Here is a 23,088-nt window from a genome sequence, read left to right on the forward strand (position 1 = left end):
TACCATCTCCCACCATCTCCTATCACCTCCTACCATCTACCACCATCTCCCACCATCTCCCACCACCTACCACCATCTCCCACCACCTCCTACCATCTCCCACCATTTCCCACCATCTCCCACCATCTCCCACCACCTACCACCATCTCCCTCCATCTCCCTCCACCTACCACCATCTCCCTCCATCTCTCACCATCTCTCACCATCTCCTACCATCTCCCACCATCTCCCACCACCGACCACCATCTCCCACCATCTGCCACCATCTCCCACCATTTCCCACCATCTCCCACCATCTCCCACCACCTACCACCATCTCCCTCCATCTCCCTCCACCTACCACCATCTCCCTCCATCTCTCACCATCTCTCACCATCTCCTACCATCTCCCACCATCTCCCACCACCGACCACCATCTCCCACCATCTGCCACCATCTCCCACCATTTCCCACCATCTCCCACCATCTCCCACCACCTACCACCATCTCCCTCCATCTCCCTCCACCTACCACCATCTCCCTCCATCTCTCACCATCTCCTACCATCTCCCACCATCTCCCACCACCGACCACCATCTGCCACCATCTGCCACCATCTGCCACCATCTGCCACCATCTCCCACCATCTGCCACCATCTGCCTCCATCTCCCACTATCTCCCACCATCTCCCTCCATCTCCCACTATCTCCCACCATCCCCCACCCTCTCCCACTATCTCCCACCATCCCCCACCCTCTCCCACCATCTCCCACCATCCCCCACCCTCTCCCACCATCTCCTTTTCCTCATCTCTTGTTTCTGACGCTCTCTTCTCTCTCGTGTCTCCTCTTCCTCATCTCTCATTTCTCTCTCTTCTCTATCATGTCTTTCTCATCTCTCCTTCCTGCCTCTCTCTTCTCTCTCGTCTCTCCTCTTCCTCGTTCTTCTTTCCTCTCTCTTCTCTCTCCTGTCTCCTCTTCCCCAGTCTTCCTTTCTCTCTCTTCTCTCTCGTCTCTCCTCTTCCCCAGTCTTCCTTCCTCTCTCTTCCCTCTCTCGTCTCTCCTCTTCCCCAGTCTTCCTTTCTCTCTCTTCTCTCTCGTCTCTCCTCTTCCCCAGTCTTCCTTCATCTCTCTTCTCTCTCTCGTCTCTCCTCCTTCCCAGTCTTCCTTCCTCTCTCTTCTCTCTCTCGTCTCTCCTCTTCCCCAGTCTTCCTTCATCTCTCTTCTCTCTCTCGTCTCTCCTCTTCCCCAGTCTTCCTTCCTCTCTCTTCTCTCTCTCTCGTCTCTCCTCTTCCCCAGTCTTCTTTCCTCTCTCTTCTCTCTCTCGTCTCTCCTCTTCCCCAGTCTTCCTTCCTCTCTCTTCTCTCTCTCTCGTGTCTCCTCTTCCCCAGTCTTCCTTCCTCTCTCTTCTCTCTCTCTCGTCTCTCCTTATCCCCAGTCTTCCTTTCTCTCTCTTCTCTCTCGTGTCTTCTCTTCCCCATTCTTCCTTTCTCTCTCTTCTCTCTCTCGTCTCTCCTCTTCCCCAGTCTTCTTTCCTCTCTCTTCTCTCTCTCTCGTCTCTCCTCTTCTCCAGTCTTCCTTCCTCTCTCTTCTCTCTCTCTTCTCTCTCTCGTCTCTCCTCTTCCCCAGTCTTCTTTCCTCTCTCTTCTCTCTCTCTCGTCTCTCTCCTCTTCTCCAGTCTTCCTTCCTCTCTCTTCTCTCTCTCTCGTCTCTCCTCTTCCCCAGTCTTCTTTCCTCTCTCTTCTCTCTCTCGTCTCGTCTCTTCCCCAGTCTTCCTTCCTCTCTCTCTCGTCTCTCCTCTTCCCCAGTCTTCCTTCCTCTCTCTTCTCTCTCTCTCTCTCTCTCGTGTCTCCTCTTCCCCAGTCTTCCTTTCTCTCTCTTCTCTCTCTCTCGTCTCTCCTCTTCCCCAGTCTTCCTTCCTCTCTCTTCTCTCTCTCTCGTGTCTCCTCTTCCCCAGTCTTCCTTTCTCTCTCTTCTCTCTCTCGTGTCTCCTCTTCCCCAGTCTTCCTTTCTCTCTCTTCTCTCTCTCTCTCTCGTGTCTCCTCTTCCCCAGTCTTCCTTCCTCTCTCTTCTCTCTCTCGTCTCTCCTCTTCTCCAGTCTTCCTTCCTCTCTCTTCTCTCTCTCTCGTCTCTCCTCTTCCCCAGTCTTCCTTCCTCTCTCTTCTCTCTCTCTTCTCTCCTCTTCCCCAGTCTTCCTTCCTCTCTCTTCTCTCTCTCTTCTCTCCTCTTCCCCAGTCTTCCTTCCTCTCTCTTCTCTCTCTCTCTCATCTCTCCTCTTCTCCAGTCTTCCTTCCTCTCTCTCTCTCTCGTGTCTCCTCTTCCCCAGTCTTCCTTTCTCTCTCTTCTCTCTCTCTCTCTCGTGTCTCCTCTTCCCCAGTCTTCCTTCCTCTCTCTTCTCTCTCTCGTCTCTCCTCTTCTCCAGTCTTCCTTCCTCTCTCTTCTCTCTCTCTCGTCTCTCCTCTTCCCCAGTCTTCCTTCCTCTCTCTTCTCTCTCTCTTCTCTCCTCTTCCCCAGTCTTCCTTCCTCTCTCTTCTCTCTCTCTTCTCTCCTCTTCCCCAGTCTTCCTTCCTCTCTCTTCTCTCTCTCTCTCATCTCTCCTCTTCTCCAGTCTTCCTTCCTCTCTCTCTCTCTCTCGTGTCTTCTCTTCCCCAGTCTTCCTTTCTCTCTCTTCTCTCTCTCTCTCTCTCTCGTGTCTCCTCTTCCCCAGTCTTCCTTCCTCTCTCTTCTCTCTCTCTCTCTCGTGTCTCCTCTTCCTTCCCTCACCTCATTCTGCCTTTCTTTTCCCTACTCTCCATCTGTTTCATATCTCTGTCCTTGTCACTCTCTCTTCTCTCTCTCTCGTCTCTCCTCTTCCCCAGTCTTCCTTCCTCTCTCTTCTCTCTTCTCTCTCTCTCGTCTCTCCTCTTCTCCAGTCTTCCTTCCTCTCTCTCCTCTCTCTCTCTCGTCTCTCCTCTTCTCCAGTCTTCTTTCCTCTCTCTTCTCTCTCTCTCGTCTCTCCTCTTCTCCAGTCTTCTTTCCTCTCTCTCTTCTCTCTCTCGTCTCTCCTCTTCTCCAGTCTTCTTTCCTCTCTCTCTTCTCTCTCTCGTCTCTCCTCTTCCCCAGTCTTCCTTCCTCTCTCTTCTCTCTCTCGTCTCTCCTCTTCCCCAGTCTTCCTTCCTCTCTCTTCTCTCTCTCCATCTGTTTCATATCTCTGTCCTTGTCACTCTCTCTTCTCTCTCTCTCGTCTCTCCTCTTCTCCAGTCTTCTTTCCTCTCTCTTCTCTCTCTCTCGTGTCTCCTCTTCCCCAGTCTTCCTTCCTCTCTCTTCTCTCTCTCTCGTCTCTCCTCTTCTCCAGTCTTCTTTCCTCTCTCTTCTCTCTCTCTCGTCTCTCCTCTTCCCCAGTCTTCTTTCCTCTCTCTCTTCTCTCTCTCGTCTCTCCTCTTCCCCAGTCTTCCTTCCTCTCTCTTCTCTCTCTCTTCTCTCCTCTTCCCCAGTCTTCCTTCCTCTCTCTTCTCTCTCTCGTCTCTCCTCTTCCCCAGTCTTCCTTCCTCTCTCTTCTCTCTCTCCATCTGTTTCATATCTCTGTCCTTGTCACTCTCTCTTCTCTCTTTTCCATTTCTTCTCTCTGTCTCTCTTTCTCATCCCTCCCTCAATACAACCCCCTAACCATCATCCTGATTTATTCTGTGGTTTCAGTATTTTCCCGGGCTCGGGCTGCTGCTCCGTGTATTATATTTTTTGATGAACTGGATTCATTGGCTCCCAATCGTGGAAGGAGTGGAGATTCCGGAGGTGTCATGGACCGGTGAGCTGATCAACTTTGTCTAATAGAACCTCTGAATTCTTCCATCCAGAAAGTCGGACATCAGATCTCACAGCATGCACTATATAGCTCTGGTGGATGTGCCGTATAGCTCTAACATTGATTATTCCTGTCTAATGGATGTACTTTATCTGTTGGTGATACGCGTCTCATCTGCATGGCTTCTTTATCCCTCTCCATGGTAGAAATACAAATGGTTGCATGATGATGTACAGGGTGGTGTCCCAGTGTGATGACGGGTCTTCTGTGTACAGGGTGACGCCCCAGTGTGATGACAGGTCTTCTGTATACAGGGTGGTGCCCCAGCGTGATGACAGGTCTTCTGTGTACAGGGTGGTGCCCCAGTGAGATGACAGGTCTTCTGTATACAGGGTGGTGCCCCAGTGTGATGACGGGTCTTCTGTGTACAGGGTGGCGCCCCAGTGTGATGACGGGTCTTCTGTATACAGGGTGGTGCCCCAGTGTGATGACGGGTCTTCTGTGTACAGGGTGGTGCCCCAGTGTGATGACGGGTCTTCTGAATACAGGGTGGTGCCCCAGTGTGATGACGGGTCTTCTGTATACAGGGTGGTGCCCCAGTGAGATGACAGGTCTTCTGTATACAGGGTGGTGTCCCCAGTGTGATGACGGGTCTTCTGTATACAGGGTGGTGCCCCAGTGTGATGACAGGTCTTCTGTGTACAGGGTGGTGCCCCAGTGAGATGACAGGTCTTCTGTATACAGGGTGGTGTCCCCAGTGTGATGACGGGTCTTCTGTATACAGGGTGGTGCCCCAGTGTGATGATGGGGTCTTCTGTGTACAGGGTGGTGCCCCAGTGAGATGACAGGTCTTCTGTATACAGGGTGGTGCCCCAGTGTGATGACAGGTCTTCTGTGTACAGGGTGGTGCCCCAGTGAGATGACAGGTCTTCTGTATACAGGGTGGTGCCCCAGTGTGATGACAGGTCTTCTGTATACAGGGTGGTGCCCCAGTGTGATGACGGGGTCTTCTGTGTACAGGGTGGTGCCCCAGTGTGATGACGGGTCTTCTGTATACAGGATGGTGCCCCAGTGTGATGACGGGGTCTTCTGTTTACAGGATGGTGCCCCAGTGTGATGACGGGGTCTTCTGTTTACAGGGTGGTGCCCCAGTGTGATGACTGATCTTCTGTGTACAGGGTGGCGCCCCAGTGTGATGACGGGTCTTCTGTGTACAGGGTGGTGCCCCAGTGTGATGACGGGTCTTCTGTGTACAGGGTGACGCCCCATTGTGATGACGGGGTCTTCTGTTTACAGGATGGTGCCCCAGTGTGATGACGGGGTCTTCTGTTTACAGGGTGGTGCCCCAGTGTGATGACGGGTCTTCTGTTTACAGGGTGGTGCCCCAGTGTGATGACGGGTCTTCTGTGTACAGGGTGGCGCCCCAGTGTGATGACGGGTCCTCTGTGTACAGGGTGGTGCCTCAGTGTGATGACAGGTCTTCTGTATACAGGGTGGTGCCCCAGTGTGATGACGGGGTCTTCTGTTTACAGGGTGGTGCCCCAGTGTGATGACGGGTCCTCTGTGTACAGGGTGGTGCCCCAGTGTGATGACGGGTCTTCTGTATACAGGGTGGTGCCCCAGTGTGATGACGGGGTCTTCTGTTTACAGGGTGGTGCCCCAGTGTGATGACGGGGTCTTCTGTTTATAGGGTGGTGCCCCAGTGAGATGACGGGTCTTCTGTGTACAGGGTGGCGCCCCAGTGTGATGACGGGTCTTCTATGTACAGGGTGGTGCCCCAGTGTGATGATGGGTCTTCTGTGTACAGGGTGGCGCCCCAGTGTGATGACGGGTCTTCTGTGTACAGGGTGGTGCCCCAGTGTGATGATGGGTCTTCTGTGTACAGGGTGGCGCCCCAGTGTGATGATGGGTCTTCTATGTACAAGGTGGTGTCCAGTGTGATGTGGGGTGCTCATTGTGATGGAACCGTCCAGCACGCAGCTTGGGTACTTCCATCGAGATATAGCTTCCTCCAGTTTGGAACCAGGAACTAGATTTTATAGCTGACCATACAAGAATAGCCCACAATAGCTTAGATGCAAACTGGAACTCTTCATTGAAAACTCACACAGAATTTTTAGCACACCAGGTAGTATAAGAATTTGATCACATTATGCAAATAGTAAGATGATTACCAAAACGAAGGAACAGCCAACATACACATAAGGCTAATCCACCTCTACCAACTAATAGCTGACAGTGATCTAATTAACATTACCTAATTAACAACTACCCACTTAAACCAGCCTAGGTGACCAGGCCACCCGGCACCTACAACCTTGAATACAAAGTACATTACACATTATTATAAGCATAAACACATAACACCACACAATGGTTCCTGAAACAATATATAATGAAATGTGTGTCACAGGTCAAGCTAGAAAATGGTGGCAAAAAACAAAATGGAGGCGCACATGCCTGTCATGCCTCTTCAGTTCCATGACAAGGTAAAGTGGACACACTATTAATCACATCTCCAAGTAATGATCAGACAGACAGAAACAATAGGTGACTCAATTAACAATGGGAATTCACACCTAGGAGGCACACAATGGGAGAGACCTACTTACCATAAACACATATCAGGAGACCCCAGTATCACGTTGCTTGAGTTGATTATATTAACATCTGCTGTGAGTCTCACAGTCTAAAGCAGTCATTGCTGGTTTTGGTCATACAGGCCCCAAATACAGTGCATTGCGAAAGTATTCGGCCCCCTTGAACTTTTCGACCTTTTGCCACATTTCAGGCTTCAAACATAAAGATATAAAACTGTAATTTTTTGTGAAGAATCAACAACAAGTGGGGCACAATCATGAAGTGGAATGAAATTTATTGAATATTTCAAACTTTGTTAACAAATAAAAAATTGAAAAATTGGGCGTGCAAAATTATTCAGCCCCTTTACTTTCAGTGCAGCAAACTCTCTCCAGAAGTTCAGTGAGGATCTCTGAATGATCCAATGTTGACCTAAATGACTAATGATGATAAATAGAATCCACCTATGTGTAATCAAGTCTCCGTATAAATGCACCTGCACTGTGATAGTCTCAGAGGTCCGTTTAAAGTGCAGAGAGCATCATGAAGAACAAGGAACACACCAGGCAGGTCCGAGATACTATTGTGGAGAAGTTTAAAGCCAGATTTGGATACAAAAAGATTTCCCAAGCTTTAAACATCCCAAGGAGCACTGTGCAAGCGATAATATTGAAATGGAAGGAGTATCAGACCACTGCAAATCTACGAAGACCTGGCCGTCCCTCTAAACTTTCAGCTCATACAAGGAGAAGACTGATCAGAGATGCAGCCAAGAGGCCCATGATCACTCTGGATGAACTGCAGAGATCTACAGCTGAGGTGGGAGACTCTGTCCATAGGACAACAATCAGTCGTATACTGCACAAATCTGCCCTTTATGGAAGAGTGGCAAGAAGAAAGCCATTTCTTAAAGATATCCATAAAAAGTGTTGTTTAAAGTTTGCCAAAAGCCACCTGGGAGACACCAAACATGTGGAAGAAGGGGCTCTGCTCAGATGAAACCAAAATCAAACTTTTTGGCAACAATGCAAAACTTCATGTTTGGCGTAAAAGCACCACAGCTCATCACCCTGAACACACCATCCCCACTGTGAAACATGGTGGTGGCAGCATCATGGTTTGGGCCTGCTTTTCTTCAGCAGGGACAGGGAAGATGGTTAAAATTGATGGGAAGATGGATGGAGCCAAATACAGGACCATTCTGGAAGAAAACCTGATGGAGTCTGCAAAAGACCTGAGACTGGGACGGAGATTTGTCTTCCAACAAGACAATGATCCAAAACATAAAGCAAAATCTACAATGGAATGGTTCACAAATAAACATATCCAGGTGTTAGAATGGCCAAGTCAAAGTCCAGACCTGAATCCAATCGAGAATCTGTGGAAAGAACTGAAAACTGCTGTTCACAAACGCTCTCCATCCAACCTCACTGAGCTCCAGCTGTTTTGCAAGGAGGAATGGGCAAAACTTTCAGTCTCTCGATGTGCAAAACTGATAGAGACATACCCCAAGCTACTTACAGCTGTAATCACAGCAAAAGGTGGCGCTACAAAGTATTAACTTAAGGGGTCTGAATAATTTTGCACACCCAATTTTTCAGTTTTTTATTTGTTATATCCAATAAATTTCGTTCCACTCCATGATTGTGTCCCACTTGTTGTTGATTCTTCACAAAAAATTACAGTTTTATATCTTTATGTTTGAAGCCTGAAATGTGGCAAAAGGTCGAAAAGTTCAAGGGGGCTGAAAACTTTCGCAATGCACTGTATGTATCTGGGTCCTCCAGTTCCCAGAGTCTATGTGTTTTGAGGAGACATGGACTTGAATCAGAAGAAAGACAACTCCAGGGGGCTCCCAGGCACACACCTCCCAAAGAGTAGTGTCCCCTTAAAAGCCAGGGCCCAAAGCCCCTGTCCTGAGTGGGTCTGTCACACTCATCGTTCTTTTTCCTCTGATTTGTAGGGTGGTGCCCCAGTATGATGGGGGGTGTACAGGTTGGTGTCCCAGTGTGATGTGGGGTGTACAGGGTGGTGTCCCAGTATGATGGGGGGTGTACAGGGTGGTGTCCCAGTATGATGGGGGGTGTACAGGGTGGTGTCCCAGTATGATGGGGGGTGTACAGGGGGGTGTCCCAGTATGATGTGGGGTGTACAGGGTGGTGTCCCAGTATGATGGGGGGTGTACAGGGTAGTGTCCCAGTATGAAGTGGGGTGTACAGGGTGGTGTCCCAGTATGATGTGGGGTGTACAGGGTGGTGTCCCAGTATGAAGTGGGGTGTACAGGGGGGTGTCCCAGTGTGAAGTGGGGTGTACAGGGTGGTGTCCTAGTATGATGTGGGGTGTACAGGGTGGTGTCCCAGTATGAAGTGGGGTGTACAGGGTGGTGTCCTAGTATGATGGGGGGTGTACAGGGTGGTGTCCCAGTATGAAGTGGGGTGTACAGGGTGGTGTCCCAGTATGATGTGGGGTGTACAGGGTGGTGTCCCAGTATGAAGTGGGGTGTACAGGGTGGTGTCCCAGTATGATGGGGGGTGTACAGGGTAGTGTCCCAGTATGAAGTGGGGTGTACAGGGTGGTGTCCTAGTATGATGTGGGGTGTACAGGGTGGTGTCCCAGTATGATGTGGGGTGTACAGGGTGGTGTCCCAGTATGATGTGGGGTGTACAGGGTAGTGTCCCAGTATGATGGGGGGTGTACAGGGTAGTGTCCCAGTATGATGTGGGGTGTACAGGGTAGTGTCCCAGTATGATGGGGGGTGTACAGGGTGGTGTCCCAGTATGATGTGGGGTGTACAGGGTAGTGTCCCAGTATGATGTGGGGTGTACAGGGTGGTGCCCCAGTATGAAGTGGGTTGTACAGGTTGGTGTCCCAGTATGATGTGGGGTGTACAGGGTGGTGTCTCAGTATGATGTGGGGTGTACAGGGTGGTGTCCCAGTATGAAGTGGGGTGTACAGGGTGGTGTCCCAGTATGATGTGAGGTGTACAGGGTGGTGCCCCAGTATGAAGTGGGGTGTACAGGGTGGTGCCCCAGTATGATGTGGGGTGTACAGGGTGGTGTCCCAGTATGAAGTGGGGTGTACAGGGTGGTGTCCTAGTATGAAGTGGGGTGTACAGGGTGGTGCCCCAGTATGAAGTGGGGTGTACAGGGTGGTGTCCCAGTATGATGTGGGGTGTACAGGGTGGTGTCCCAGTATGATGTGGGGTGTACAGGGTGGTGTCCCAGTATGATGTGGGGTGTACAGGGTGGTGTCCCAGTATGATGTGGGGTGTACAGGGTGGTGTCCCAGTATGATGGGGGGTGTACAGGGTGGTGTCCCAGTATGATGTGAGGTGTACAGGGTGGTGCCCCAGTATGAAGTGGGGTGTACAGGGTGGTGCCCCAGTATGATGTGGGGTGTACAGGGTGGTGTCCCAGTATGAAGTGGGGTGTACAGGGTGGTGTCCTAGTATGAAGTGGGGTGTACAGGGTGGTGCCCCAGTATGAAGTGGGGTGTACAGGGTGGTGTCCCAGTATGATGTGGGGTGTACAGGGTGGTGTCCCAGTATGATGTGGGGTGTACAGGGTGGTGTCCCAGTATGATGTGGGGTGTACAGGGTGGTGTCCCAGTATGATGTGGGGTGTACAGGGTGGTGTCCCAGTATGATGGGGGGTGTACAGGGTGGTGCCCCAGTATGAAGTGGGGTGTACAGGGTGGTGTCCTAGTATGATGGGGGGTGTACAGGGTAGTGTCCCAGTATGATGTGGGGTGTACAGGGTGGTGTCCCAGTATGAAGTGGGGTGTACAGGGTGGTGTCCCAGTATGAAGTGGGGTGTACAGGGTGGTGTCTCAGTATGATGGGGGGTGTACAGGGTGGTGTCCTAGTATGATGGGGGGTGTACAGGGTGGTGCCCCAGTATGAAGTGGGGTGTACAGGGTGGTGTCTCAGTATGATGGGGGTGTACAGGGTGGTGTCCTAGTATGATGTGGGGTGTACAGGGTGGTGTCCTAGTATGATGTGGGGTGTACAGGTTGGTGTCTCAGTATGATGGGGGGTGTACAGGGTGGTGTCTCAGTATGATGGGGGGTGTACAGGGTGGTGCCCCAGTGTAATGAGGGGTGCTCAGCGTCTGTGCCCTCTGATAATTTTTCGTTTCCCTTTCGTTCATTCACGGACACAGCTCCTGATCTTCTTGACCATTGGGGTTATACTGCCCCCTACAGGAATAGAACACTAGGCAGAAAAAGAACTTGACTACGCCTATGGGCAGTCCCAGGAGGTACACTCCCCCTCTCTTCTATAGGTACCCGAGTTCAGATCCCGGCAATTCTTTCTTTTCTTAGATTTTTTTCTTTTTTCTGCTGTTTTTTTTTCCTGTGAGACAACAAACTACAATCAACTGCCGGACTGGGCGATGGGCTGGATAATCTACCTGGCCGACCGCACCCACATTTCGATGACAAGGAGGTACTGTCTGGAGCAGTGCCCGCCTGGTATGGTAAGTGACCCCCCTCTCCCCCTGGAGGGATTTGGGGTGGATTCAGGCCCCTCCCTGGGACGGTCGGACCCCGGGTTCCCCTTCTTCCCATTAGGCCCCCCCTTGTGTCTGATGGTCCTGTGGGTCATCTATCCCCCCTCCACCTATACTGGGGTTGTATGGTGGTCTGTCTGCCTCCTGGGGCTGGGGCAGTATGCCATACTGGCGGGGGGTGCACCGCCAGTGACCGGCTGTGGGGGGGCTCCTGCCACGGCCCCCTCTTCTTGTTCTGTGTCTTGCCTGGGCCCAGGGATCTCTCCTGGGTCCTTTGGAGCCACGCGGGGCCGCCATTTTGTTGTAGCCTATTAACTGTATAGGCTGGCGGCCATGTTTGTGTAGCCGTGGCGCCCATTTTGCGATAGCCCGGCATTGCATTGAATTGAATTGAATTGAATAGCGGCCATTATTGTTGAGCCTTCTGGGTGTTCATTTTAGCTGTGGGAGTCCCTCCTTATCCCTTGGTGCTGACTCCTGGGTCTCTTTCCTTCCCGGATGCCGCATGTGGAGTGCTTTGATCCTGGTGCTCCCGGTGATTGCCAGGTGGGGTGGTGAGTCTGGTGGGGTTCTCTCCCTCTCTCTGCTGCAGGATCAGGGGGTGCTCTGAGGCTGGCAACCAGAGCGGTAGGGGTGTCCCTTAGCAGTGTTTTTTTGCACTTTTGTGGGGTACCCTTATTCCTAATGGAGTCCTTGGAGCACATTTCCACACCTAACCCCCTCTCAGAGCCTGCGGGGCCCTCCGGGTCCCAACCATTCATTAATGCACTGCCCACAGTCCTGGAGTCCTTTGTGTCCCGGGTGGAGGTGGCCTTTGGGTGATGGGGTAGTAAAAAGCAACCCCCGCCTTCCCCTGATTCATTTGTCTCCTCAGATTCTGAATCTGATCGCAAACGGGGGCCCATCCTGAGGGGTCTGCAGCCATGCGCCCTGAGTTCTCAGATAGTGAGGATGATCCCTCCACCTGTAGCTGCACACGAAAAGCCGCTGGTGGACGCACTGATTTTTGTTTGACAGACATTTTGACAGATTTGTCGCAAAATAGTGGGAACATCCAAAACGCCTCTTTGTGGTCCCTAAGCATTTCGTAATGAGGTACCCATTTGAAGAGTCCCTCCTTAAAAAGTGGACTGTTCCACTGGTGGTGGATCCCCCGTTTTCCAGGTTGAATAAGGCAACCATGGTTCCGGTAGAAGGATTGCCGGATTTTAAGGATCTGGTTGACAGGCGGAGGCTGTGGCTTGCAGTATGTACGCTGTGGCCGGCTCGGCACTCAGGCCGGTCTTCACCATTGCCCTGGTGTCACAAACTCTGTCCAAGTGGGCTAAGCTTTTACGCTGTGACCTGGAGGGTGAGCAGCTCCCCCCTGCCTTTGTGAAGATGGTGGACCAGCTGGTCCAGGGGCTGCAGTTTATCTGGGATGCGGCTCCCCTGATTTCTACACTGTCTGTTTCGGCAGTGGTCCTTAGGCGTGTTTTGTGGCTCAAATGTTGGTCTGCAGACCAGACCTCTAAAAAGCCTTAACTCATCTTCTTTTTCAATGAGATCGCCTGTTTGGAGCTACCCTGGATGACATCATTAAGAGTCTCACAGGGGGGAAGAGCACCTTTCTTATGCAGGCTAGTAAGGGTAAGGAACCTCATCTCAGACCTGGCCTGTCCTTCTCGGCTCACAAGAAGTTTTTTTGCCCCTCAGAGTCGGCTGACAAGTGTTCTGCAACTTGTGGGCTTTCGTTAGTATACGGCTTCCTACAGTCTTGAACATAGATATCAGATATTCCAGCCGCCCCCATACAAAACTAACCAACCAACTGGCCAAATGGGACAAGTGTCTGAAGTCTCTGGACAGCCGAAAAACAAGAGTCTCTGATCTGGTGGCTTAGCTCTCCAGCTCTTCGCCAGGGTAAATCTTTTCTCCCCCTGTATTGGACAGTGGTCACCACAGATGCCAGTCTGTCCGGGTGGGGAGGTGTCCTGGGTGAGAACTCCACTCAGGAAGTTTGGACACTGGAAGAGTCCAGACTCCCGATCAATATCCCGTAACTCCGAGCGATCAGGCTGTGCCTGAATCACTGGACGGATCGTCATTAGGGGTGTCTGGTGCAAATCCAATCAGACAATGCCATGGCCGTGGCTTATGTCAATCACCATCATACCGCAAGCCCACATCCGCGAACACTATCCTGCATGCGTCCAGTTCACACCCGGCACCACTAGTCAGATCTATACCCTTCAGCCAATACCTCCGTATTCGTAGAATTTGCTCAAATGATACACAATTCAATATCGAGGCAAATAACCTGAGGGCACGCCTACGAAAAAGAGGTTATTTGAAAACTTGCCTCAAAAAAGCGTTTAACAGAGCAAACTCATTTACGCGACAAGAACTGCTGTTTAAAAACAAGAATAAAACCAAATCAGGCATTGTGGATGCGAATTTCCCTCGCATCATAATGCAATATTCAGAACAGCACCAACAGGTATTTAAAGCGATCCAAAAATATTGGCATATGTTGAGTTGTGACCCCAATATCAGCCCACATATTACACAGAGACCGGCTATTACGTATCGTAGAACCAAAGCTTTAAAAGACTATCTTACACGGAGTGAATTTGTTGGCAAATATCGTAAAGACCCATGTAAAAGATTCGGAACGTTTACATGTGGGGGGTGTAATTATTGCCAGTATATTAATAGAGACTCCAACATTTGTCTCCCCAATGGAAGGACATTCAAGGCACACCACTTCGTTAATTGCAAAACGGCAGGGGTGGTGTATTTGCTTTCCTGTCCATGTGGGTCCTACTATGTAGGGAAGACCCAACTGCCCTTCCATAAACGCATCTACCGACACGTATTGAGTATGCAAAAACGAGATCCTGATCTACCACTTGGTAGACACGTACGTGATATGCACACAGGTATCCCCCCTGTTCCAAAGTTTTTCGCTCTAGATAGGGTCCACCCCAGTCCCCGTGGTGGGGACTGGAATAAGACCCTTCTACAGCGGGAAACACGTTGGATCCTGGACTTAAATGCCACCACAGCCCCGGGCCTGAACGACGTGATCAGTTTCAGACCATTTTTGGAGGGTTTCTCCTCAGGCGGCTGGGAACAATGATCACGACTATGTCCCCCTCTAAAGGCTGTGTTCTCACTTCCAGTTAAGATGACTAACCACAAACCCCCTATTACTCAGCTCCATTTCCTTCACCACCCAACTTTTATCATCAAATCTCAAATGGACCGCCCAGGTAGATGGTTCTGGGTGTGGCTAAACGAATAGTATCATATAATTCTATGGGGTTAAAGATTAGGTCTATGATATAGTACTCATGTCCAGGACTCTATATTAAGATAGACATAATATGCCATATTTTTTGTGGACGACCTGACATGTTCTGCTTTGACCTTAAGCAGGGTTTTGTACAATTTTATCTACGATGGTCTAATGGACCCTTCTGGCTAGTATATGGTGTGGAAATACGGCCTTATTCATCATCACACAGGCTATGTTTATACGATGTATATTGGTTGTAACATGCAATTGAGAGACCAATACTGTGCCACCGCGATGGACAAGTATATATACATATATATCTTGTCCTTTTTTTCCCTCCCCTTTTTTCTTCATTTTTGCTTAGTAGGGGTTAATGGAGTCAAATTTGCTTTTTCCTTTATACAATTCTTCATATTAACTTTTTGTCATATTAGCTCCATATACTTTATTCCTTTCGGGGTTCCTTCTCCCTGCTCACCTATTTTCTTCTTTTTTCTTTCTTATTATCCTTTTCTTTTTCCTTTTTCCCTTCTCTCCTTTTCATCTCCCCCTGTGGCTTTTCCTATATCCTTCCCTTCTCTTTCTATACTTCCGTTTCTTTGGTCGCTCTTCTTTGCTCACCAGCGTCTCGCTGGCTTTACTTTGGCTGCCCTCGATGGCTGCAGGCTCCCCCGGCGCGGGTAGGGGGCGCTAGCTGTGCTGGCTCCCCACTTACTCCAGCTCTCTTCCTGAGTAGCTGGTTTCCCGCGCTGGTGCCCGTGGAGCGCGGACCCGGCCTCTCCTTCCGGGATGGGCGGGGCCCGCGCTCCCCGGGCGGATGACCGGATTGGCTCTCGGGACTGCTCTCATTGACGTCACACGTCCTTGCTGCGCAGGCGCCGGCGTCATACGATGCCTTTTAAAACAGTCTGGGCTTATGGCTATCCGCAGAGGATGCCAAGCCCACGAACACTCAGGGACAGTAAGCTATATAAACTTCTTTGCTGCATGTCATTTTGCCATTAACTTTGCCCTTCACTTATACGTTCCTACTATATTTCTGCATGTTGATTATTTGCACGATCTGGTATAAGCTCTCTACCACTACTTACCATGCATTCTCTCATTCACCATATAATCTCTCCCCTGCAATTGCCCAACACACCTTCCTCCCCATATTCTTATCTATCTTATGGGCTATCTTCTCACCACTATATAGGTATATGGCACGCCTTATTTGTATGTGGTTATATATGCACACTGCCGAAAAACCAATTCTAAGACTGTCCACGGCGGTCTGGTCACGTTTTTATGGCACACATCAATGTGGACAGTTTCAGTTTTTTTTTCTTCTCTTATTACCTGTAAGTCATGTTAATATGGCATATAGCACATTATTACGCTGTATACTGTGGATTCACATAGGCATGTATGCGTCCATGCCCCCTGCTGTGTGCATGATATATATACCTATACAAAACTAAATTTAATGCACTTTCTCTGCATCTTTTTCACTTGTTTGCATTACTGTGTGTCTTTCATGGATTCCTCGGCTCTTTGCACGGATCTGGGATTTGATCACATCACAAACCCCTCCCCCCCTCTCTTTCTATTTGCACTTTTCTGCAATTTAATGGGGTTGTAACAGCCTCCATACCCCCCCCTTAATATTTTTCAGACAACTATCACAATTATGTCTACGCCAACATAAGACCTGTACCATAGCCACTTCATTTGACCCTCTGCGGTCACATTTACTTCACATACTAAAGGTAAATGTTTTCATGGTCTTAAAGGGATCAGTGACCAATCTACAGGGAATTATTACCCCTGGTCATTTCAACCCTTGTGTTTTATATTTTTATATTTTTTGCATTAGGTATCACAAATGATTATACTCTCTTTTATGTGAGCGGTCCATGCTGAGCCATTACTGACTGGTCATCGTGGTGCCCTGCTGGTCCCTCCGGGCAGCTACTGCTACTATACTTTCCATACTCTCACGGAGTTCTCTTGCCCTGAACGGGCTCTGGGAAACTTGGGCATCCCTCCACACGGTAGCAATACCGTTTTTATTCGACAGACCGATACAATCCACTGGTTGGACACAAAGGGTAGGTTGATTGATATAGAGCGTATGTTAGAAGACAGAGTACACAACTGTCGGCTTGTAAATATACAATTGTACAAATGTCTGTTCTAAAGCATATCGAAACAATTGTTTTCCTAGATATACTAGGCGAAATACAGCCACATAGATATTTGCTTTACAATATATTAAATCGCTTTACTTTTTTAGATACACTAGGCGCTCTACCTGGAACTCTGGGTGACCCCTGAGGAAGGGCTGATTCCATGCCCGAAACGCGTAGGGTCGGTTCCGGTTCCACGATTGCCCTATGTACCTAGCGTCCCCATCCTGGTTCGGTATTCGGTCTGTCAAATGCATGCAATTTTAATGCCCTGTATGTGCAATTGTGTCTTTTTCTATATATTGTTTTTTATGATTTGTTCTATTTTGTATCAATAAAGATTATTTTATGCAGTATACAGTGCTCAGCGGCATTTATAGTCCCATACCACAAGGGGAACTCTTTTTGTATATGTCAATCACCAGGGTTGAACAAGGAGTGTACTGACAGCTCTGGAGGTAGCCGGCATTCTTCGGTGGGCAGCATGTTTTGTTCCGGCCCTCTCCACCGTACACATTCCAGGGGTGGAAAATTGGCATTATCTCAGTCAGCAGGTGTTGCACCAAGGGTAGTGGTCCCTACATCTGGAGGGGTTTCATCAGCTGTGTCTCCGGAGGGGCACCCCCCCCTGAGGTGGATCTGTTGGTGTCTCGGCTCAACAGGAAGGTGCACAGGTTTGTGGCACTGTCACAGGATCTGCTAGCAGACACCATAGACACACTGGTGGCCCCCTGCTGAGACTCTTGCGCAGGATCGAGGCAGAAGGAATTCTAGTCATTCTAGTGGTCCCGGATTGGTTTTGCCGGTCTTTGTACTCTGACTTGGTGTGGCTGGTCGCCGACGTCCCTTTGGAGACTTCCTCTCAGGGAGGATCTGCTGTCCCAAGGACCGATCTTCCATCCTGCTTTACAGTTGCTGGCTTTGACAGCTTGGCTGTTGAAAGCCAGGTGTTGAAGGATAGAGGTATGTCTGGGTCGTTTATTTCCTCACTACTGAAGACTAGGAAGTCTTCTTCTAGGAAGATCTACCATTGTACATGGAAAGGACACATTTCGTGGTGTGGTGTTCATCCTCGTTCTTTTTCTGTGGCTTGGGTCTTGACCTTTCTTCAATGAGGGGTTGAGCAGAAATTGGCCTTGAGTAGCATAAGGTGTCTGCCTTGGCGGTCTTCTTTCAATGACCCTTGGCCACGCACTCCCTGGTGCATATTTTTATTCAAGGGGTTCGACATTTGACTCCACCATTGCGGTCCCCACTACTGCCTTGGGATCTCAATTTGGTGCTTTCAGCTCTCCAGAAGCCTCCCTTTAAGAACATTCAGGAGATTCCCCTGCTTATGCTGTCTCAGAAGGTAACCGTTTTGGTGGCTATCATCTCTGCACACAGGGTGTCGGAATTGGCGGCGTTGTCTTGTCATTCCCCTTATTTGGTGATCCACAAGGATAAGGTGGTTCTTCGTCCCTGTCCGTTCATTCGGATGGAAATCAGAGACATTGTGTTGCCTTCCCTGTGTCCCAGGCCTAAACATCTTAAGGAAATTGCGTTACATTCCCTGGATGTGGTTCGGGTTATTCAGGTGTACCTGGCAGCTACGGAGTGTTTTAGGAAGTCAGACTCCCTATTTGTGCTCACAGATTGGCCTTGAAAAGGACTATCCGCTTCATCTGCAACCATTTTTAGATGGATCAGACAGACGGTGGTGCAGGCCTATTCGTTTAAGGGTCAGGTTCCTCCTTTCCCTGTGAAGGCGCACTCTATGAGGGCGATTAATGCTTCTTGGGCCTTCCATCATCAGGCGCCAGTGACGCGGGTGTGCAAGGCTCTTACTTAGTCGTCGTTGCACACTTTCACAAAATGTTGTAAAGTGGATGTGTTGGCATCTGCAGATGCCTCTTTTGGCCGCAAGGTTTTGCAGGCTGCAGTTTAGGGGGCTTCTTCCCTCTTTGGGGGGGGGGGGGTAATGTTTTTCAGGTGAGCTCCAGTTGTTTTGGTTGAGCTCCTGTTACCTGGTTGGCTAATGTTTAGCCTTGGGAATTTTTATCTTGCTGTTCCCACCCCTCATGTTTAATACTGCTTTGGGACGTCCCAATGGTTTTGAAGATCAGGAGCTGTGTCCGTCAATGAATGAAAGAGAAAATCGGATTTTTAACTTACCTTAAAATCCATTTCTCTGATGTTCATTGGTGGACACAGCACCCACCCCTCTGTGGAGTATTACTTCTGACACTGCTTGTAACAAAACTGAGTACCTATAGCAGAGAGGGGGAAGTATTCCTCCTGGGACTGCCATAGGCGTAGTCAAGTTATTTTTCTGCCTAGTGTCCTATTCCTGTAGGGGGCAGTATAACCCCAATGGTCAAGAAGATCATGAGCTGTGTCTGTCAATGTACATCAGAGAAATGGATTTTATTGTAAGTCAAAAATCCCATTTTTCTTGCAGGGTGGTGTCCCAGCTGCTGGCAGAGATGGACGGATTGCACTCCTCAAATGATGTCTTTGTTATTGGAGCCACGAATCGGCCGGATCTTTTGGACTCTGCTCTGCTACGACCGGGGAGGTGAGCAATCGTCTCTTATTGTTTTTGCTGATCCCGGACAGAATTTGGAGAATTCGTACAAAAACTCCTGTGCCGGTTTCAATAGATCGGATTTCAATTTGCAATGGTATATACAGTATCTCACAAAAGTAAGTACACCCATCACATTTTTGTAAATATTTTATTCTATCTTTTCATGTGACAACACTGAAGAAATGAGACTTTGCTACAATGTAAAGTAGTGAGTGTACAGCTTGTATAACAGTGTAAATTTACTGTCCCCTCAAAATAACTCAACACACAGCCATTAATGTCTAAACCGCTGGCAACAAAAGTCAGTACACCCCTAAGTGACAATCTCCAAATTGGGCCCAATTAGCCATTTTCCCTCCCCGGTGTCATGTGACTCGTTAGTGTTACAAGGTCTCAGGTGTGAATGGGGAGCAGGTGTGTTAAATTTGGTGTTATCGCTCTCACTCTCTCATACTGGTCACTGGAAGTTCAACATGGTTCCTCATGGCAAAGAACTCTCTGAGGATCTGAAAAAAAGAATTGTTGCTCTACATAAAGATGGCCTAGACTATAAGAAGATTGCCAAGACCCTGAAACTGAGCTGCAGCACGGTGGCCTAGACCATGCAACGGTTTAACAGGATAGCTTCCACTCAGAACAGGCCTCACCATGGTGGACCGAAGAAGTTGAGTGCACATGCTCAGCGTCATATCCAGAGGTTGTCTTTGGGAAATAGACGTATGAGTGCTGCCAGCATTGCTGCAGAGGTTGAAGGGGTGGGGGGTCAGCCTGTCAGTGCTCAGACCATACGCCGCACACCGCTTTAAATTGGTCTGCATGGCTGTCGTCCCAGAAGGAAGCCTCTTCTAAAGATGATGGACAAGAAAGCTGCAAACAGTTTGCTGAAGACAAGCAGACTAACAACATGGATTATTGGAACCATCTCCTGTGCTCTAAAGAGACCAAGATAAACTTATTTGGTGTCAGATGGTGTCAGGCGTGTCTGGCGGCAACCAGGTGAGGAGTACAAAGACAAGTGTGTCTTCCTACAGTCAAGCATGGTGGTGGGAGTGTCATGGTTTGGGGCTGCATGAGTGCTGCCGGCATTGGGGAGTTACAACTCATTGAGGGAACCATGAATGCCAACATGTACTGTGACATACTGAAGCAGAGCATGATCCCTCCCTTCAGCGACTGGGCCGCAGGGCAATATTCCAACAGAACGACCCCAAACACCTCCAAGATGACCACTGCCTTGCTAAAGAAGCTGAGGGTAAAGGTGATGGACTGGCCAAGCATGTCTCCAGACCTAAACCCTATTAAGCATCTGTGGGGATCCTCAAACAGAAGGTGGAGGAGCGCAAGGTCTCTAACATCCACCAGCTCTGTGATGTCATCATGGAGGAGGGGAAGAGGACTCTAGTGGCAACCTGTGAAGCTCTGGTGAACTTCATGTCCAAGAGGGTTAAGGCAGTGCTGGAAAATAATGGTGGCAACACAAAATATTGACACTTTGGGCCCAATTTGGACATTGTCACTTAGGGGTGTACTCACTTTTGTTGCCAGCGGTTTAGACATTAATGGCTGTGTGTTGAGTTATTTTGAGGGGACAGCAAATTTAAACTGTTAGACAAGCTGTACACTCACTACTTTACATTGTAGCAAAGCGTCATTTCTTCAGTGTTGTCACATGAAAAGTTAGAATAATTTTTTTTAAAAAATATGAGGGGTGTACTTACTTTTGTGAGAAACTATATATGTGTGAAAAACCGCCTGGCCGCCAGCCTGGGTGCCTCTGTCAGTATACAGCTTCCTCCACGCTGGAAGTAGGAACCAGATATTATAGCTGAGAATTGCACCCAAGAACTAGATGACACTAGCTTAGGTGCAAACTGGAACTGACTTCTTATTGTAAATTCATACAGACTATATATGTAAACGGTAATAGCAATATATCTGACATCTGAACAGCTACCATAAACAGTACATAAACATATAACATCCCACAATAGTTTGCTAACAAGGCGGAGTGCACACAATACTAGCAGACAGACAGAAGCAATAGGTGACCCAATTACCAATGGGAATGCACACCTAGAAGGCACATAATGGGGGAATTATACTATGAGAGAAAGACCCCTTCCTATACAGATTATAGCAAGAGACCCCAGCCTCAGGTTGCTTTTGAGCTGATTATGTTAACATCTGCTCTGAGTCTAGGGAAGGGGGGTTAAAACAGTCAATGCTGGTTTGGGCATAAAGGCCCCAAATCTGTATCCAGGTCCCCAATTTCTCGGAGTCTGTGTGTTTCAGGACCCAAATCCGAAGCAAAACCACTACAAAGGTCCTCAAGGCAAACACGCCTCCTAAAGAATAGAGCCCCGACCCATAGTCAGTGGGTAAGAGGCCACCCCGTAGTCCCCTCCAAAAGCCCCTGTCCAGGTTAGGTCTGTCACATTTTTTCCGCTGCAAAATGAGACTAACAAGGTCCCAGACCCCCACTTGGTCTCGACCCTCTGGGCCGCAGGGAAGGGTTGTCATCAGTAGCTGTGGGGCAGAGGTTGTGGACCCTCTGTGCGGCTGCCAGCGCTCAAAAACCAGGCCCCATAGTCAATAGGCAAGAGGCTACCCTGTAGTCCTCTCCAAAAGCCCCTGTCCCGGTTGGATATCTGCTGAGGGAGTAATACATATGAAGTGGGGATGTAATAAATAAGATGGTGGTAGGATATAAAAACTGGGGGTGGATTTTATTAGCTGGGGGATGGGATATTTAGGGTTAGGATTCTTTATCTGACCTTAGTGACTTCTGAGCCATCACCTGCAGAGACTCTGACTCTCATTCACTTCAGTCCTTGAGTAATGAGTTCCTCTGAGGAGTCGTAGTCCTATGTCTCCCAGATGAAAGGAGTCCATGTCATTTATGCAGTGCACACCGTTCTGATACTCGAGGATCAGCCAATTTCTCCTGCTGGGGCCATTCCAGTCCTCGGTCCATTCCAGTCCTCGGTCCATTCAAACTCATAAGACCACAAAGACTTTCCCTTGCTCTCAACTGTGTTTCTTTCTTCATCCTGACGTTTTATTTGACCCCCTTAACACGTATTAGCCTTGTATTAATTTGGTGAGGATTTTGTGCAGAAGTTGTCAAACCCCTCGGGGGATCCGGCTGTGTTTTTGGCTTAGGCTGGGCATAGACGGTGCACATTTCTTTCCTGCAGCCACATGTTGCAGGAAATAAAACTGCAGGATTCTCCCATCGGCACAGACAGCGCTGACAGGGGAATCCCTCCTGCCGAGTCATTGTCTTCTCCCTTTCATGTGACAGACCTAGCCAGGACAGAGACTTCCATGTGTGACAGACCTAGCCAGGACAGAGACTTCCATGTGTGACAGACCTTGCCAGGACAGAGACTTTGATGTGTGACAGACCTAGCCAGGACAGAGACTTCCATGTGTGACAGACCTAGCCAGGACAGAGACTTTCATGTGTGACAGACCTAGCCAGGACAGAGACTTTGATGTGTGACAGACCTAGCCAGGACAGGGGCTCTCATGTGTGACAGACCTAGCCAGGACAGGGGCTTTCATGTGTGACAGACCTAGCCAGGACAGAGACTTCCATGTGTGACAGACCTAACCAGGACAGAGACTTTCATGTGACAGACCTAACCAGGACAGAGACTTTAATGTGTGACAGAGCCAGGACAGAGACTTCCATGTGTGACAGATCTAGCCAGGGCAGAGACTTTCATGTGTGACAGAGCCAGGACAGAGACTTCCATGTGAGACAGACCTAGCCAGGGCAGAGACTTTCATGTGTGACAGACCTCGCCAGGACAGAGACTTTTGGGGAGGACTGGGAGAAAGCCTCTTACCCACTGACTATGGGCATTGACATTTAAGGGAACGCCGCTCTTTGGAAGGTGTATGCCTGGAGGATTCGTGGAGTGGTCTTGTTGCTGATTTAAGTTCATGTCTCCCCGAAACACAGAGACTCTGGGACCTGGAAGTTCCATATTTGGGGGCCTCAAACCAGCAATGACTGTAGATGTAATCCGCTCAGACCACTGGGGTCCCCGGCCATAATGTGTTTATTGTAAGTAGGTCTCCTGCTATAGTCTGTTCCCTACTAGTCTGAGGAGGGGGGAGATCACTGTTTGTATTGTTAATTGTGCTAATTAACTCACCTATTGTCTGCTAGCAAAGTATTGGGGGATGGGTTTGTACTTGTGATAATG

At 49.2% G+C, this 23,088-nt stretch overlaps 1 protein-coding gene across 1 annotated transcript in view; it reads left to right on the forward strand.

Moving 5' to 3' along the window:
* Positions 1-23,088, forward strand: part of PEX6 (peroxisomal biogenesis factor 6) — a gene marked incomplete at its 5' end in the record, with an annotated part of 55,042 nt that overhangs the window by 21,581 nt on the left and 10,373 nt on the right. The window contains 2 exons of the mRNA XM_082275977.1: positions 3,655-3,763; positions 18,743-18,859. Of these exons, the coding sequence (XP_082132103.1) occupies positions 3,655-3,763; positions 18,743-18,859 (226 nt within the window). The remainder of the gene's footprint in view (positions 1-3,654; positions 3,764-18,742; positions 18,860-23,088) is intronic.

The sequence above is a fragment of the Pelophylax lessonae genome (genome assembly GCF_965119305.1).
Source record: "Pelophylax lessonae genome assembly, contig: HAP1_SCAFFOLD_138, whole genome shotgun sequence".
Lineage (NCBI taxonomy): Eukaryota > Metazoa > Chordata > Amphibia > Anura > Ranidae > Pelophylax > Pelophylax lessonae.